General features: G+C 38.9%; 1 protein-coding gene across 6 annotated transcripts in view; it reads left to right on the top strand.

The window, feature by feature from the left end:
* The first annotated feature begins 320 nt into the window (after positions 1-320).
* LOC124267977 (chromosome partition protein Smc-like) overlaps positions 321-14,917 on the top strand; it is a 71,734-nt gene continuing 57,137 nt past the window's right edge. For 2 of the 6 annotated variants that reach the window (XM_046702977.1, XM_046702980.1), the window contains exons 1-3: positions 323-613; positions 10,850-11,029; positions 11,560-11,585. In XM_046702977.1, coding sequence (XP_046558933.1) covers positions 10,885-11,029; positions 11,560-11,585 — 171 coding nt within the window. In that variant the 5' untranslated portion in view covers positions 323-613; positions 10,850-10,884. Of the gene's footprint in view, positions 614-3,781; positions 4,158-10,849; positions 11,030-11,559; positions 11,586-14,917 lie in introns of those variants that run through there. The other 4 variants (XM_046702981.1, XM_046702978.1, XM_046702982.1 and 1 more) reach the window with 4 other exon arrangements.

Below are 14,917 nucleotides of genomic sequence, written 5' to 3' on the forward strand. Positions count from 1 at the left end.
TTAGATCTATACACATACGCATTACTTCCATGAGCACCGTGTTGCTGTATTGTGCCAGGGCTCACTGTCTGAAACGTGATGGTGTTGTTGGGGATCTCTTCCAGTGTCTACATTGGCCTTACTATTTACCTTCAGTACTTCAAGTTACCTTCAATACTAAACTGTAGTACATAGTAGTGGTATTATCTGCACATGCTGCAATGTTAGATCTATACACACACACATTACGTCAATGAGCCTTGTGTTGCTGTATAGTGTCAGGGCTCACTGCCTTCAGTGTCAGTGTCGTTGTCGTCTCTGTATACTCCGCCTGTATGCATGAGGAGTCGCGGCCGGCTTGTAGATTACGGAAAGGCACGAGTTTCACCGAGTGTTCTTGAAGCGAAACAAGGAAGTAACAGTTCAGGGTAGTGTGTACAGCTGTCTACTGTGTAAATTCGTCTACCACCTGTCTACCACCGTCTATCACCGTCTAACGTTCAGTATTCGTCAGTGTGTTGCTGTTGTGTGGCAACTTTGTGTAGTGTTTTACTGAGTTTGTTTTGTGCAGAGACCCTGTATTAGTGAGACGTCTTGTAACCCACCCGGATATCAGAGGAGAAAATTGACACGGGTAAGTGAGCTTCTCTGTCTGTGCTAGATTATTATATTTCAGCAAGATATATTTTCCGTTACAGCACACACGTCACTTACAAATAGATTATGGTATGATTTCTTTACTATATTCCAATTGGGCATTCAACAACACCGTCCCCGGTATCACCACCAACACAACAAGAGAGACAACATGGTTCTGGTAGAAGACTTTTTAAGGAATGTGTTATTCGAAATTCCCTAATTTCTCTTTCCATGGACATTCTTCTTTTTTTAAGTTCATATTTCTTTCACGTCTAAAGTCTGTTTTATTTTTCCATTCAAAGCCAACGCATCATCTGCCAAAAATACTTCCTCAACCATGTAGGTAATCAGCATTGTCTTGACATCGGCGTTAAGCATAGCTGATTTGGTGTAAAGTTTCGGCCAGTTGGACCAGTTCAGACATTTGGACCACAGAAACCTGTTCGGGAAAAGGTTGTCCAACAAACTCTGCACTAACCATCAGTGATGGCGGTCTTCACACAACATTGTACAGCAAAATGTTTAGCCAATAAATTTTGAACAATGTATTTTAGGCCAATCACAGAATACGCCAACTATTATGAATTTGTATTAATAATTCATATTACAATATATTTTAGGCCACTCACAGAACACATCAACTATTATGAATGTGTATTAATAATTCATATTACAATATATTTTAGGCCACTCACAGAATACGCCAACTATTATGAATGTGTAATAATAATTCATATTAGAATATATTTTAGGCAACTTACAGAACACGCCGACTATTATGAATGTGTAATAATAATTCATATTACAATATATTTTAGGCCACTCACAGAATACGCCAACTATTATGAATGTGTATTAATAATTCATATTACAATATATTTTAGGCCACTCACAGAATACGCCAACTATTATGAATGTGTATTAATACTTCAAATTACAATATATTTTAGGCCACTCACAGAATACGCCAACTATTATGAATGTGTATTAATATTTCAAATTACAATACATTTTAGGCCACTCACAGAATACGCCAACTATTATGAATTTGTAATAATAATTCATATTGCAATATATTTTAGGCCACTCACAGAATACGCCAACTATTATGAATGTGTATTAATAATTCATATAACAATATATTTTAGGCCACTCACACAATACGCCAACTATAATGAATGTGTATTACTAATTCATATTACAATATATTTTAGGCCACTCACAGAATACGCCAACTATTATGAATGTGTATTGATACTTGAAATTACATTGTGTCTGCTTTCCCATACTTTTGTTAAGTTAATTAGTTTTAAAAGGATTTTTCCAACAAAACACTCAGCATCTAAGTTATTTCATAAAACTTAATTTTCCAATAAAATATTTTCCCCGCGTCTACATTTCTTAAATATTTCTTCTGTCTCTTTCTCAAAATGACGATGATTTTCATGGTGTTAAGTTTGCACATGACTAATCAGTTTCTAAATGACATAGATTTCTACAACTGGTGTACTCATTTTCAGAATATCACACTCTGAATGCAGTCTTGAGGTTAAAGTGAAACTAAAACTTTATACATAATTGTATTTTAGATGGGTGAAAATCAAACCGTAGAGTTTATTTCTCATGAAGTTCCCAAAAACATTTAGACGGAAAAGCTAGCATTACATATTTCGCTATCATTTAGATATTTGTTGTTAAACAGATCATCTGATTTCAGGTTAAACTCTCCAAGTCAGGTCAGAACTGAACTATGCTTCTTAACAAACTGATTTCAATAGTTTGAAGTTGCACCCTCCATTGATATTTTGAAAAGAAAATATATTTATTCAACAAAGTAGGTTGCACGCTCTGGCGAGCGGAGGCTTTTTGAAATCCGGGTGCATTATGCGTTGTATACAATTCAGGGTGAGAAGACTACATCGTCAATGCGCGCATCACATCAACCGTGCTTTGTTTTTCGTTTAATTAAAGGTTTCCTGAAAGAGAACCTTGGAACAACCACTGGTTGATTAACCATCCTGACTTGTGACGTCATGCATAAATTTGCTTATTCATCAGTGCATGTTTAATCCTTGCTGTCCCTGCTCATCTAAAGGGGTATCGCTGGACCCGTACAATACCACAATTGTTGTCCACAGTAATGAATAGGATCTCCACAATAGTCGCTGTTAGAAGTGTAATCTTATTTGTAAAAGCGACATATTCAATTTCCATAATCATAATAGACATCTGTCAGACAACACACTGTCAATTTCTCGGGAATGGGTCACACACAAAAGGATATGTCAGGCGTGCTCAAGAGGTCGAGGTCACGCTGCCCTACCTGTTCGACAGACAACAAACCAATTCAATAGCACGGTAATTGTGAAAAAACACCACCACTTGCGTAAATAGAAATCTAGTCAGCACTGGGGTTTAATATCAGTTTATATTGTACACAAACACTGTCAGAAAGTATTGAGGATGTCAAATATATTTCAAAAGTCTAGAACTCAAGAGATGTATCGACAAGCAAACATTTCCAATGCTATTTCATCATATTTGCAATATGTGTAAATACTTCTGTCATGTGCATCACTTTCAAACCTAATTTCAAACACAGTTGAAGCATGGTCGTTTCTCTTTCTATTCATTTCGGGTCTGTATTAGACTGTAACATACATTCAGGCCTGTATTAAACTGTAACATACATTCAGGCCTGTATGAGACTATAGCATACATTCAGGCTGTATTAGACTGTAACATGCAATGTATTTACTCCGTTATGTTCAAGCACCATACTGAATTATAGAAATATGTCATGTTATGACCACACCCTCCACACATCTGGAGAGTACTGGGTGTTATGTGCAGATGCTACTGTGTTTGTCCACATAAAGAAATATCACATCTAAACGCCTTTCAAAGACTTGTAATCTTTAGATTTGTGTACACACCCAGTTACTGTGTTGTGTTGATGTACCGTGTCTGGACTCACTGCATGTCAGTCTCGATGTCGGCTTTGTACACACCCAGTTACTGTGTTGTGTTGATGTACCGTGTCTGGACTCACTGCACGTGATGAACCACATGATCCGAACATGGCTCGATGTCGGCTTGCACACGGTCTTTCTTATTTTAATTCTTAATGAAATTGGGCGAATGTTGCCGAATGCACATTGAGCGTTACTCGAGGAAGCAGAAGGCTGTTGTAGTGTTGCGTCGTGTCGGAGGACCAGCTGTCCACACCACTGTCTCTATACATACCAACACCCGTCTAACTCCGTCTGTCACCCGTCTAACTCCGTCTAATACCCGTCTAACTTCGTCTATCACCCGTCTAACTTCGTCTAACACCCGTCTAACTTCGTCTAACACCCGTCTAACTTCGTCTAACACCCGTCTAACTTCGTTCAGTATCCAGCGGTGTGTTGCTGTTGTGTGACAATGTCAACTTTGTCCGTGTTTTACTGACTTTGTCTTCGCCATTGTACACTTGACCTTTGTGAGTTTGGCGTCCTTGTAACCCACCCAGATATCGGAGGAGAAAACTGACGTGGGTAAGTCAGCTTGCCTGTCTGTGCTAGATAAAAACAATCCAGCATGTTTTGCTTTCCTTACAACAAGTCACTTACAAAAAGATTACAATAAATTATTTATTTACTATATTCCAGTGTCAGTGTGCGTTGTTCCAAGCGTGGACCAAGAGGAGGTAAACGCTTGCCAAATAAATCTGTAATGGAAATAAGCCAACCAACTTTTAACCTCGCCCTTGATGCACAATCTGTCCGAAACAAGTCACTTACATTGCATGACCAAATACCTGAGCACGTTGATGATATTTTTGTGCTGAAAGAGACATGGCTCGAAGATCGTGATCAGTCTGTATTGACTGAAATTCTCCCTGAAGGGTATGACACCTCTCAGGCTAGAAGACTCGTCGGGACTGGAGGAAGTACTGCAGTACTTTTTAGAAGCTGTCTCAAATCTAACCTAACTGACATCAAGTCTAGCAAAACCTTCGATTTTATGCAGTCAACTTTCAATCTGAAGAATGACTTTGTGCGGCGGGTGATATGTATTTATCGCCCTCCAATATCAAGACATCACAAGGTTACATTTGATGACTTTCTCAATGAGTTCTCTGATGTTTTGGATGACAGATCAAGGTCATCTTGTAATTCGCGTTGATGTGTATTCCAACTGCCAAGCACAGCATTTCAAAGAGTTGCTTTCCTTGTACAATCAGAACCCACTCACAGATGTGCTCATACTCTGGACCTCATCATAACCCGTGACCTTGACACGTTCCTCCAAGTCATTGATGTAACTAACAGGTTTATCTCTGATCACTTAACTATAAACTGTCCGCTCAACACCTGTAAACCTGGTCATCTTCTTAGATCTGTCACCTACAGGGAAAACAGGAACCTTGATGTTTCTTAGTTCTCTATGGACATAACGACTAACATTGATTACTGCACTCAGGGTTATGTTAAAGAAAAAGTCTCACGACTTGAAACTTTTCTTACCAACAATTTGTTTGAGTGGCATTCTAGAAGTTGCTGGTATAGAGATGACAGAACTTTATGGAAGAGCAACTTCTTTATGTTAACAATGGGGACGTTTCGGTATACGTTCTTATACCCTTTTAAAGCATATGGGAAATGATGGGGTACACCAGTTTCTACACAAGATAAGATAATGCGGTAACAATAACAAAGGTGGGAAAAAACAAAGCATCAAAGAAAGTGACATGATGAGTTAAATGACATGATGAGCTGAATGACATGATGAGCTAAATGACATGATGAGCTAAATGACAAGATGAGCTAAATGTCATGATGAGCTAAATGACATGATGAGCTGAATGACATGATCATCTAAATGACACGATGAGCTGAATGACATGCTGAACTAAATGACATGCTGAGCTAAATGACATGATGAGCTAAATGACATGATGAGCTAAATGACATGATGAGCTAAATGACATGATGAGCTGAAGACAACAAAATGAGATGAGTGGGATTACCATGACAATAGTGAATGTCAGCTAATTAGGAAGAAGCTAAGGTGACGGGGTGTCTTACCAACAAACTTGACAAACATGGACCTAAGGAAAAACAACTTTTGTTGTCAGGCCAAATACTAAGTGGTACAATGATGATGTCAGGGCAATGAAAACTCATTGTCGTAGAGCGGAAAAAAACCTGGAGGAAAAGCAAACTTGAAGTGCATTGGCAGCTGTATAAACAAGCTCGTAATGAACTGAATTCCTCGCGAGCTTCAGCAAAGGCAGCTTTTGTCCAAAACACTATCATTCATAATTAGCACGACTATAATCTGCTAGTGGTTGACATATCGCCAATGAGACTTTAAACGTAAACTCACTCACTCACACCAGATTTTGTCACTGAAGGAAGGTGCAAACCTGTTGGCAAGTTCAAGTTCATCTGTGAGAGAAGGGAGCTTCTGTTCGTGGTAACCGTTTAATTATATTCAAAAATAGATGCAGAACCCAGTTTAGGTGGCTTTTTGGAAAAAAGATTACACCATTTGGTGTGGTTATTATGAAATCGTCTTATGACAGGAATCTTTTGAGCTTGCATTATTTCTTTTACATTAGGTGCATTAAGACCACCATCATTAGCAGTGCTTATCACTTGGTCACGTTTGACTTTATCGGGTTTGTTTCCCCATATAAATCGGAAGCATTTACTTTGAAAGTCATCAATCATCAGCGAACTGATTTAGTAGATATTTTACATTGCCTACATGAATTCCTTTTATTTCTGCATTAAAACGTATCATTATCGCGAGAATCTCAACTAAAAGTATAAAAAGATATGGTGATAGCGGGTCACCTTGACGACAACCCCTGTATATTTCAAAACTATTTGAACCAAAACCATTTACAAGTACAGTTGATTTTGATATTCTTATAGAAAACCTTTATCCAGTTTATAATTCATTCTCCAAAATTAAAAAAGGTGAGAGTTTTTTCGTTAAATGTCCAATCAACAGGCCCGCGTTTTGCAAAATCCTTTAGGAGGTAGTAGACCATGCGACCTTCTTTACGACCCTCTTCCGACCTCCTTTACGACCGTTTCACAAAGACGTCATATCCATGTCGTACGACGCGGTCCTAAATCAATGTCGTACATTGTATAAGAGGTACTTTGTTGCATAGCAACGCATAAAGCGAGACCGAACGGGCACCTGATTATCTTGTTATTCCCAAAGTATTTCATTTTTTTTTAAATTCAATGTACAGGTTATCATATCGTAAACAAAATATCAATGAATGAATTATTTTGGATTCTCTCACTAAATTCCATTGAAAATTACAAGTAAAATGTATAAATCATTTCCATTAATATTATCGGTTTTACTTATAGGTTTGAATTAAATCGCTGTCCATCATCTTGTTCATATGAAACTGCAATATTAGTCCCAGTGTATTGAATATTGTACACTATAGGAACTAAAGTACATGTTGCAGTTATGGCTACGCTTAATCTACTAACTCTTGTGTAAAGGTTTAAAATGTGGTGTGATTTTCTAAATGAGTCAATTTCTTTTGTAACTTTTAATATACAATCAAAAACTTTCAAAGAATAAAAACGTATACCCTATATCCACGTATTATATGCTATTAAACAAGGCTAAGTGTAAGTACAGAAATTGGTTTCATGAAAAAAACTATCTGAACGATACGCAAAATACATCATAGTAACGGGAATTCACTGTTCTAATGATGTAATATTTAAACCATATTTAAGCCCAGGGCCTAAAATCGAAAATGCGCAATATATTGATAAAACAAAAAGAATCGGGTTTTTAAAAAACTCTTTATCAAGAAACTGGTCTATAAATTCAAAACCGAATGACCACATGGTTCAGTTTAACTGCAACTGCATGCACATCATAGGGGTTAAGATGATCAATTTCTGTCACTAATAACTGCCCTGTAACAGGTGTCATGATGATCTGTAAACGTTATAACCTCTAGAGGCACTACTAAAGATGAAAACGTCGAGGTTCGCCATGCGTTTGAAAAGGGGCGCCACTCTAAACACCGACTATTAAATCCAAATTTAAACCCATGGGCTTAAAATACGGAAAGAAATCCTGTATTTTAGCCCATGGGTTGAATTTCGCGAGGGCCTAAATATGGGAATTCCCAGTACTGAAAGTGTTATCAGAAGGATAGGGCGATTGTGTTTATTCTTTTTCAACCGACCTTCACCTAAACAAAAATGCCTAAAATGTACAACAATGTTGACGTGTGACATCACAACCGATGACCGATTTCTTACAAAATGGTGGCTTCGCTGACAAGGGTAAACCGGATTTTGCGAGGACTCTTCCCTTGATTCAGAGATCGGTTGTACATAAATATGAGATGTAGGTAATCAGACTATCTGATTATGTGTGTATTGTTATATGTTCTCATCATTGTGAGTAAGAGAAGAAGCCAGACATGCTGATACTTACCGTTGTCGTTCTGAGTGATTTTGCGTCTGTTATGGCGTCACGCTGCACGGAAACTTTGACAATTTCTTGTGAAGTATCAAGTCGTTGGATTGTATCTATTTTTAATTTCCTGTTTTTTTGCTATGGTACTCTTTCCATGCATATTCTAAAGGTAATGAACCATTGCAAGCAATGTATAGACGGCTGGATGTCGGGAAAGTTCAGAAAATGCTACGCAGTGTAAAATCGGAATTTTTCTTTGTTTACATTTCATGTCTTCCAAGTACAGCGTTCGTTTTCACACCCAATATCTCTCGTTTCATTTTATCTAGACTGTTGGTATTGGTGGCAAAGACCAGTTGTAATTTGATTTAACAATGTATGGGGAATTCAGTGATGTATTTGTCGCAGCTGACTATGAAACATACGTGATGTAATAGGCGTCTCTATACCGGCCTTCGCGAGACATGATTTTGTAAACACTATCCAATAATGGCGGAAAGCGCACTTCGGCGTTCATGTAAGTATATTTTCGGAAACATCGCAACCGATTCAAGGTTCATCGGCAGCGTTTCAAAATTATCATCAGTTATATCATGAAAAAACTGATTTCAATGCTCATTAAAATGTTATTTTTGAAACTCAATACTCCCAGTAATTATCCGATTTTCAAATTTGAAAACATACTGTACAGCAAATAATGCTATGAATCATGATTTCATATTGTGTCAAACATGGCGACATTTACGATGAAGCCTATTTTGAAAGGTTATTTTAAGCAATTTAGCTTTGTCTGAGATGATAGTGGATGGTATCAAGAAACAGGGAATTTCCCGCAAAATACAAAACTGTGAAGTATATTTGTGTACGTGATATATTCAGAATTTTATTGGACTTCAAAGTGAGGAAGGACATACAGACCCGCGCAAAGAGTATTCGGACACATGACGTAATTTCCATAGACTTACATGTTATTTCAGTGTAGCATAAATAATTTTCATGAAGTGAGTTTAAGATAGATCTTTGTAAAGTTTGACAGGCAAATTTGAAATCATCTCTGCTCTGCGCACATAGTTTCAGTTAAACTTTCCGCCCATTATTTAACTAATGACATCACATTTATCAACTGGTTCCACAATGCCCAATCCCGTAGGCCGCTATGTTCAAGGCGTTCACGGCACTGTACGCATGTTGATTAAATTGTTGCCATTCGATAAATAAGCAACGGAAAATTAAACAGAAATTATACAATTGTAGGTAAGATGATTCCTCACAAATGTGCAAAACTTGACTTGGATCTTACCAATATTAAATTCATGAAAATTATTTATGCTACACTAAATTAACATGCAAGTCTATGGAAATCACGTCAAGTGTCCGAATACTTTTTGCACGACTCTGTATCTTAATTCCTAAATGCAAACATATGTATATGTCCCTGTGGCACCCTGGGGTTTTTAATCAAGTCCAGAGACTTGCCCAGAGCACTAGTGGTGTCGCGGAGAATTTTTGACACACAAGCTCTGGAAACTCCATGGGAGATCCACGATTTCACTGAGGAAAGCCCCTTTTACCAAATACCTCAGTGTACACAACGTAGGGAGGTCGGAATAGCATGTGAACTCCGTGTAGGTTTGTTCAGTTGGAGCTCTAACTTTCTGCACAGTTAGAAAACAACTATGCCTAGGAAATCTATATCTCGACATCATGTCAACATCATCCAGAGTGTCGAGCACGTTCGACCTGTCTCAAAATCTCTCAGGTCTTCTTTGTTAGCCTGTTTTAATCACCTGCAGTGCCATAATCGTTGACGCCATCTTTGTAGTGTTTACGACCTCCTAAAGCATTTACGACAGGTCAATCGGGGTCCTACATTTTGGGCTGTTTACGGCACAGTGTAAATATAAGAGGTCTTTGTGAAACGGGGTAAAAAAATAAGAGGTGGTCTACGACCTGCTTTACGAGGTCGTGCCGGTAAGAGGGCTTTGTGAAACGGGCCCCTGCCTTTTCAAAATCTATTAATAGTAGAAGTCCGGCCCAAATACTGTTATTTGTATGTGTCAGTATATTCAGTCAAGTCATAGATCTGTCTGGTGATATCGCCTATACATCTTCCAGACATGGAACCCTTTTGATCTTCGTTTATCAATATACCCAAAACGGATTTAATTCGTTGAGAAATTGCCGTTGAAGAATAAAGATAATAGTGATATTGGACACCATTTTTTTATAAATTGTTTTGGCTTACTCCCTTTCGGAATACATGTGATAAGTCCTTGCTTTTGTGAGACAGGAAAATATTATCATCGGCCATCCATGTAACTGCAAGTGTTAACACGTGGTTAAGGTAAATGTCGAGACTAAACACACTTGTGTTTGTACAGGAGAATATCATCACGATGTAACTTCAACTGTTGAATAAACATATTTGTTCCATATCCAGACTGAACACATTTCTGTTTGGGCAGAAGTACAGGGTATATACATAGCAAGGGCGTATGAATATGAGCAAGCATATTGTATTGCGTACAAAGCACGGGATTGACATGTTAACTTGCATCAACTAGCACTAGGGGTATGTCATGACATGGGGGCAGGTTGTTATCAATCACAAATACCACAGGGTCAAACTAGGTATATTACATGGCAATAACAGTGGCTCAGTGAAAGATCTGAATAAATGTAATGTTAGCATCTGTACAATGTGTCAGTCCATTGTGGCATTCATGATTTAATCATGGAATCAATCATACATTTACCCATCTTGTTCTAGATAGTGCGGGCAGACCTCGACCGACCACCTCAACCATGAGTAATCAGAACCACGACAGCAACCCTCCTCAACACAGTCCCCCAAATATCCAGGTTAAACCAACCACGGAAGGACACACAGAGACGGTTAACACTGCAGGAATTGTTTATGGTGGAGTTGGCAACACATATAACACGCAAGGTAATACATGCTATCACTTGTACTTGTTGACAAAGGATGCCTTTGATTTCGACACCTTCAGACACCCATTGGGGAGTTGTGTACAGAGGGAAAGAACATCCTAACACTTAACAATTGCGTAATTGTTCCTTGTAAATTCTAGACGGTGAATAACACAACAGATATTCAGATGGAATCGACAAATCATGCAACACCAAAGCAGGTCAAGTCAATATCTGTACAGTCCCTGTGCACACTTTGTTGACACATCGTAGTCTTATGATTTAGCTAAGATAAACAATGAGTTTCACCACACTTAACTTCAACATGATGTTGTTAGAGTAGCACAGTGTACTCAGGTATACACTGGGGGATCAAACAGTTAAGGTTGGTGTTTTCTTGTCAAACCTTTTTATACATTTATTGGCAATTCAATGACAAACTAGACTGGCAACATAGTACTGAAGCCTCACACATCAATGATATGCCACAGTAGCCACAAAGGGCGTAAGTGGAAAAAAAAATTGAACTTCGGTTTTATTTGTTTACAGGCGACAAGGAATGTGTGGAAAATAAGGTAAGGGGATGCATCATTTTTTCTCATCTGAAAAACAAACCATGAAGTAAAGGAATATTTACGTTAATCATAATGAAATCAAGGATGAAACAAAACCACTCCTTGCCATAAAGTCAATTAAATAACTTCTCCAAGCCCCACATAGTACAGTGGTACTTGCAGGCGTAGATCAGTTGTCTGGGCTGCAGGGCGTCGCTGCGTCCTCTCGGACCTGCATCACTTCCTGTTAAATATAGTTCAAAACGCGTAATACGAAACTCATTCATTTCTTCATCACACGCCTCGATATTATGAAGACTGATTGCACAAATCGAATACCGACATATAATATTCAACTGTGATCTTATTTATAATGAGATCCCAAATTACCTCACAACAGGTTCCGAATGAATCAACAATCATTCTTGTTTGTGTGTATGATTTAGTTTAGTTATCATCATATTTTCTCACACTGAACATTTTTCGTTCTTGTAACCCCGCGCGACCTGATCCCATGCGACCCGACCTCCTGACAGTTCCAACACCCTTTTTCTCGTTAACAGGTGCCCGGGTATACTTGAACAGTTACTCTTTGTTTATCACACTGTTATCGATATCCGTCTTTAACACTGTTCAAGATGTGAATCCTTAGGTTGGAAATAATGGAGCCATCCAATACCTTCACGGGGCGCAGTGGGCGACCTGGCTAAGGCGCCAGGCTAGTGATCCAGCGAGGTTGATGGTGCCGGGATCGAGCCCACCTGTGACCGGGTGTAAAAACCTTGGAGTCAACTTTGTGTGCAGACTCTTTCAGTGTTGTCACAACCCCTAGTGTACAGTACACAACCCTGTGCACGTAAAAGAACCCACGAATCCGTTGGTATATGACCAGATGGTGGCCACATGAATACATGCAAACACCTAGTTGCAGGTACAGCAACGTGCAGTAAACTTGGACAAAGTACTGTGACTATGTGTCCCACCCAGCTGTGAATGGGTACCTCGTTAGGATGAGAAAACCACAATAACTAGGTTTGCCTAGTGGCAGGAAGAGTTGAAAACTCCCCAGGGAGTTGAGATTGATAATACGATGTGCCGTTAAGATTGACATCCAGTGATCAAGGGAAACATACCAGCGCCTTGAGCATGCACTAGTTGTGTGGATATGTGCGCTATATAAATATACTATAATAATTTCGTACTTTCAAGATCACACAGATTCCCGAACGTTGGTTGGTTGAGAGAGCGGTCATGTGATCAAAATTTCAAGGTTCATTACTCTTGAACCCTTCTAATCGTTCATACTTGTGTAAATATCGTTCATACGTGTGTGAACGTTTTTCGCTTCGGTTTCAAGGCCCCCCAATAATCTTGCTGCAATTGGTGATGCCAACGAACCTGTTTCAAGTCACCCCAAGTTTGGCAATGTCACTACCAAACGAACATTGTTCCTTTTCACAGGAGTTTAATGTCTCGCAGTTTGCGGGTTCATCTGGCGTTTTTTTGCCCCGAGGTCTATTTAACAACTACTCAATAAATGTCACAATAAACAATCCCAAATAAATAGAATAGAACAAGATCTGCCTCCTATTCGCCACGCCGCACAACTTCGAAGTCGGTCAGTGTATTATTACCCAGTCAAACGAATCCGTCATAGTAAAACGTACAATGCCAGTTTGTTAAAATGGTATTGTTATTGCTATTGATATTTGTTTCTGTTTGATACTGTTATTGATGTTATACTTATTAAAGCAGTTTCAAACCTCATGACGAACTTTTGTTACATTTTAAAGATCGAATACTTTGGGATACATGTGTAAAAAAATCGCCTTGTATACTTGTAAACATCGCTGCAATACGTTCTCGAACAGAATGGCATTACAACATTTTACATGTATTAAAACACACTGTAAACAATGATCATCTAAAAATGGGGAAATCACGTATGTGTAAACTTCAAAGTGCGAAATTATAAGAATTGAATGTTAGTTTGTGTGTTCAAAGCGGTGTTCAAACACGAGTTTGAACACCGCATTGACATCGTTCATTTTTCAGTGCAAACACACAAACTGACATTCAATTCTTAAATAATAATCAAATACCTCATGCACAGAATATATATTGTCTCCTCACCACTCAGACACTGTTGGGTGGTGGGGTAGCCTCATGGTTAAAGCTTGTCACGCCGAAAACCCGGGTTCGATTCCCCACATGGGTACAATGTGTGAAGCTCGTTTCTGGTGTCCCCCTCCGTGATATTGCTGGAATATTGCTAAAAGCGGCGTAAAACCAAACTCACTCACTCAGACACTGTTTGTTGTCACAGTTGTCGGCAATGTCGCCATCTCTTTGCAAACGAGTCTGGCGCGTATCTCCATAATGCCTGAAGCGGTCCGCCGAGCCAAACGTCCGAAAAGAGGTCAGGCTATGGTCCGTATTCACCGCAGAAACAGACAATTCTCTCTGAAAGTATAGTGACTGTCTCATCATCTCCTAAGCTGGTATCGTCCACAGTCACAACACTGTCGATGAAAGTGGATGTGATATGAGATGCCTTCTTGATAGAGGATGTTTCCACCTTGACTACACAGAGAGCATGTGGGTACACTAGCCCCCTCTCCCACTGTCAACTCTTGTCAGATCTGTAGGAAGTGTTACACAATTGACATTGCTCGAAGGATATGAATTTTGTATTAAAGAACAAAACCATATTAGAATATCGACTGATTTCCTTCTAACCAGTCAGGTTCCACAGATTCAAGAGACTCCAGGTTAAACTTTGATACACAAGAATGTAGTAGAATCCTTAGGTCCCAAGCCTTTAACATCCGGGTTCTATTCAGACTTTCAACCCCAATGTTTCAAAATACGTTTCTTTGAGCCTGCTCCTCATTTCAAGATGGTGCCAATCAGCCTTTTGATATCGGTTCCAGGGTGTTCAACAGCGAGCCAAGACAACAATATACATATATTCATTTCCAAACCTTTGTGGATCGATCTTCAATTAGTGTTTTTATGGATCTATTTCCTGTGGAAGGTTCTTCCATTTTGAATTTCTGTAGCTTCAAGGTTTTTTTTTTTTGTGAATAACTGAGCTGATTGACTGTATCTGCATCAAAGTGGGGACAATTTCTAGGCGATGATTATTGACAAGCTCAGGCTATTTCCAGAATTACACGATTGCAATGATTGATTGACATCAATAATTTGGAGTTGATCCCACTCATAAATAGCTGGCCGTCCATGCGAGCAGCATTGGACCTCATGGAAGAAAGGATGTTGAACCCACAGATTGTTAGCAAAGGTTTCAGGTAAGATCTGCCACCTGTTACCACGACTCTGATGCTGAGGAT

Source organism: Haliotis rubra, unplaced genomic scaffold, assembly GCF_003918875.1.
Source record: "Haliotis rubra isolate DU_JTF1 unplaced genomic scaffold, ASM391887v1 Scf1351, whole genome shotgun sequence".
Classification (NCBI taxonomy): domain Eukaryota; kingdom Metazoa; phylum Mollusca; class Gastropoda; order Lepetellida; family Haliotidae; genus Haliotis; species Haliotis rubra.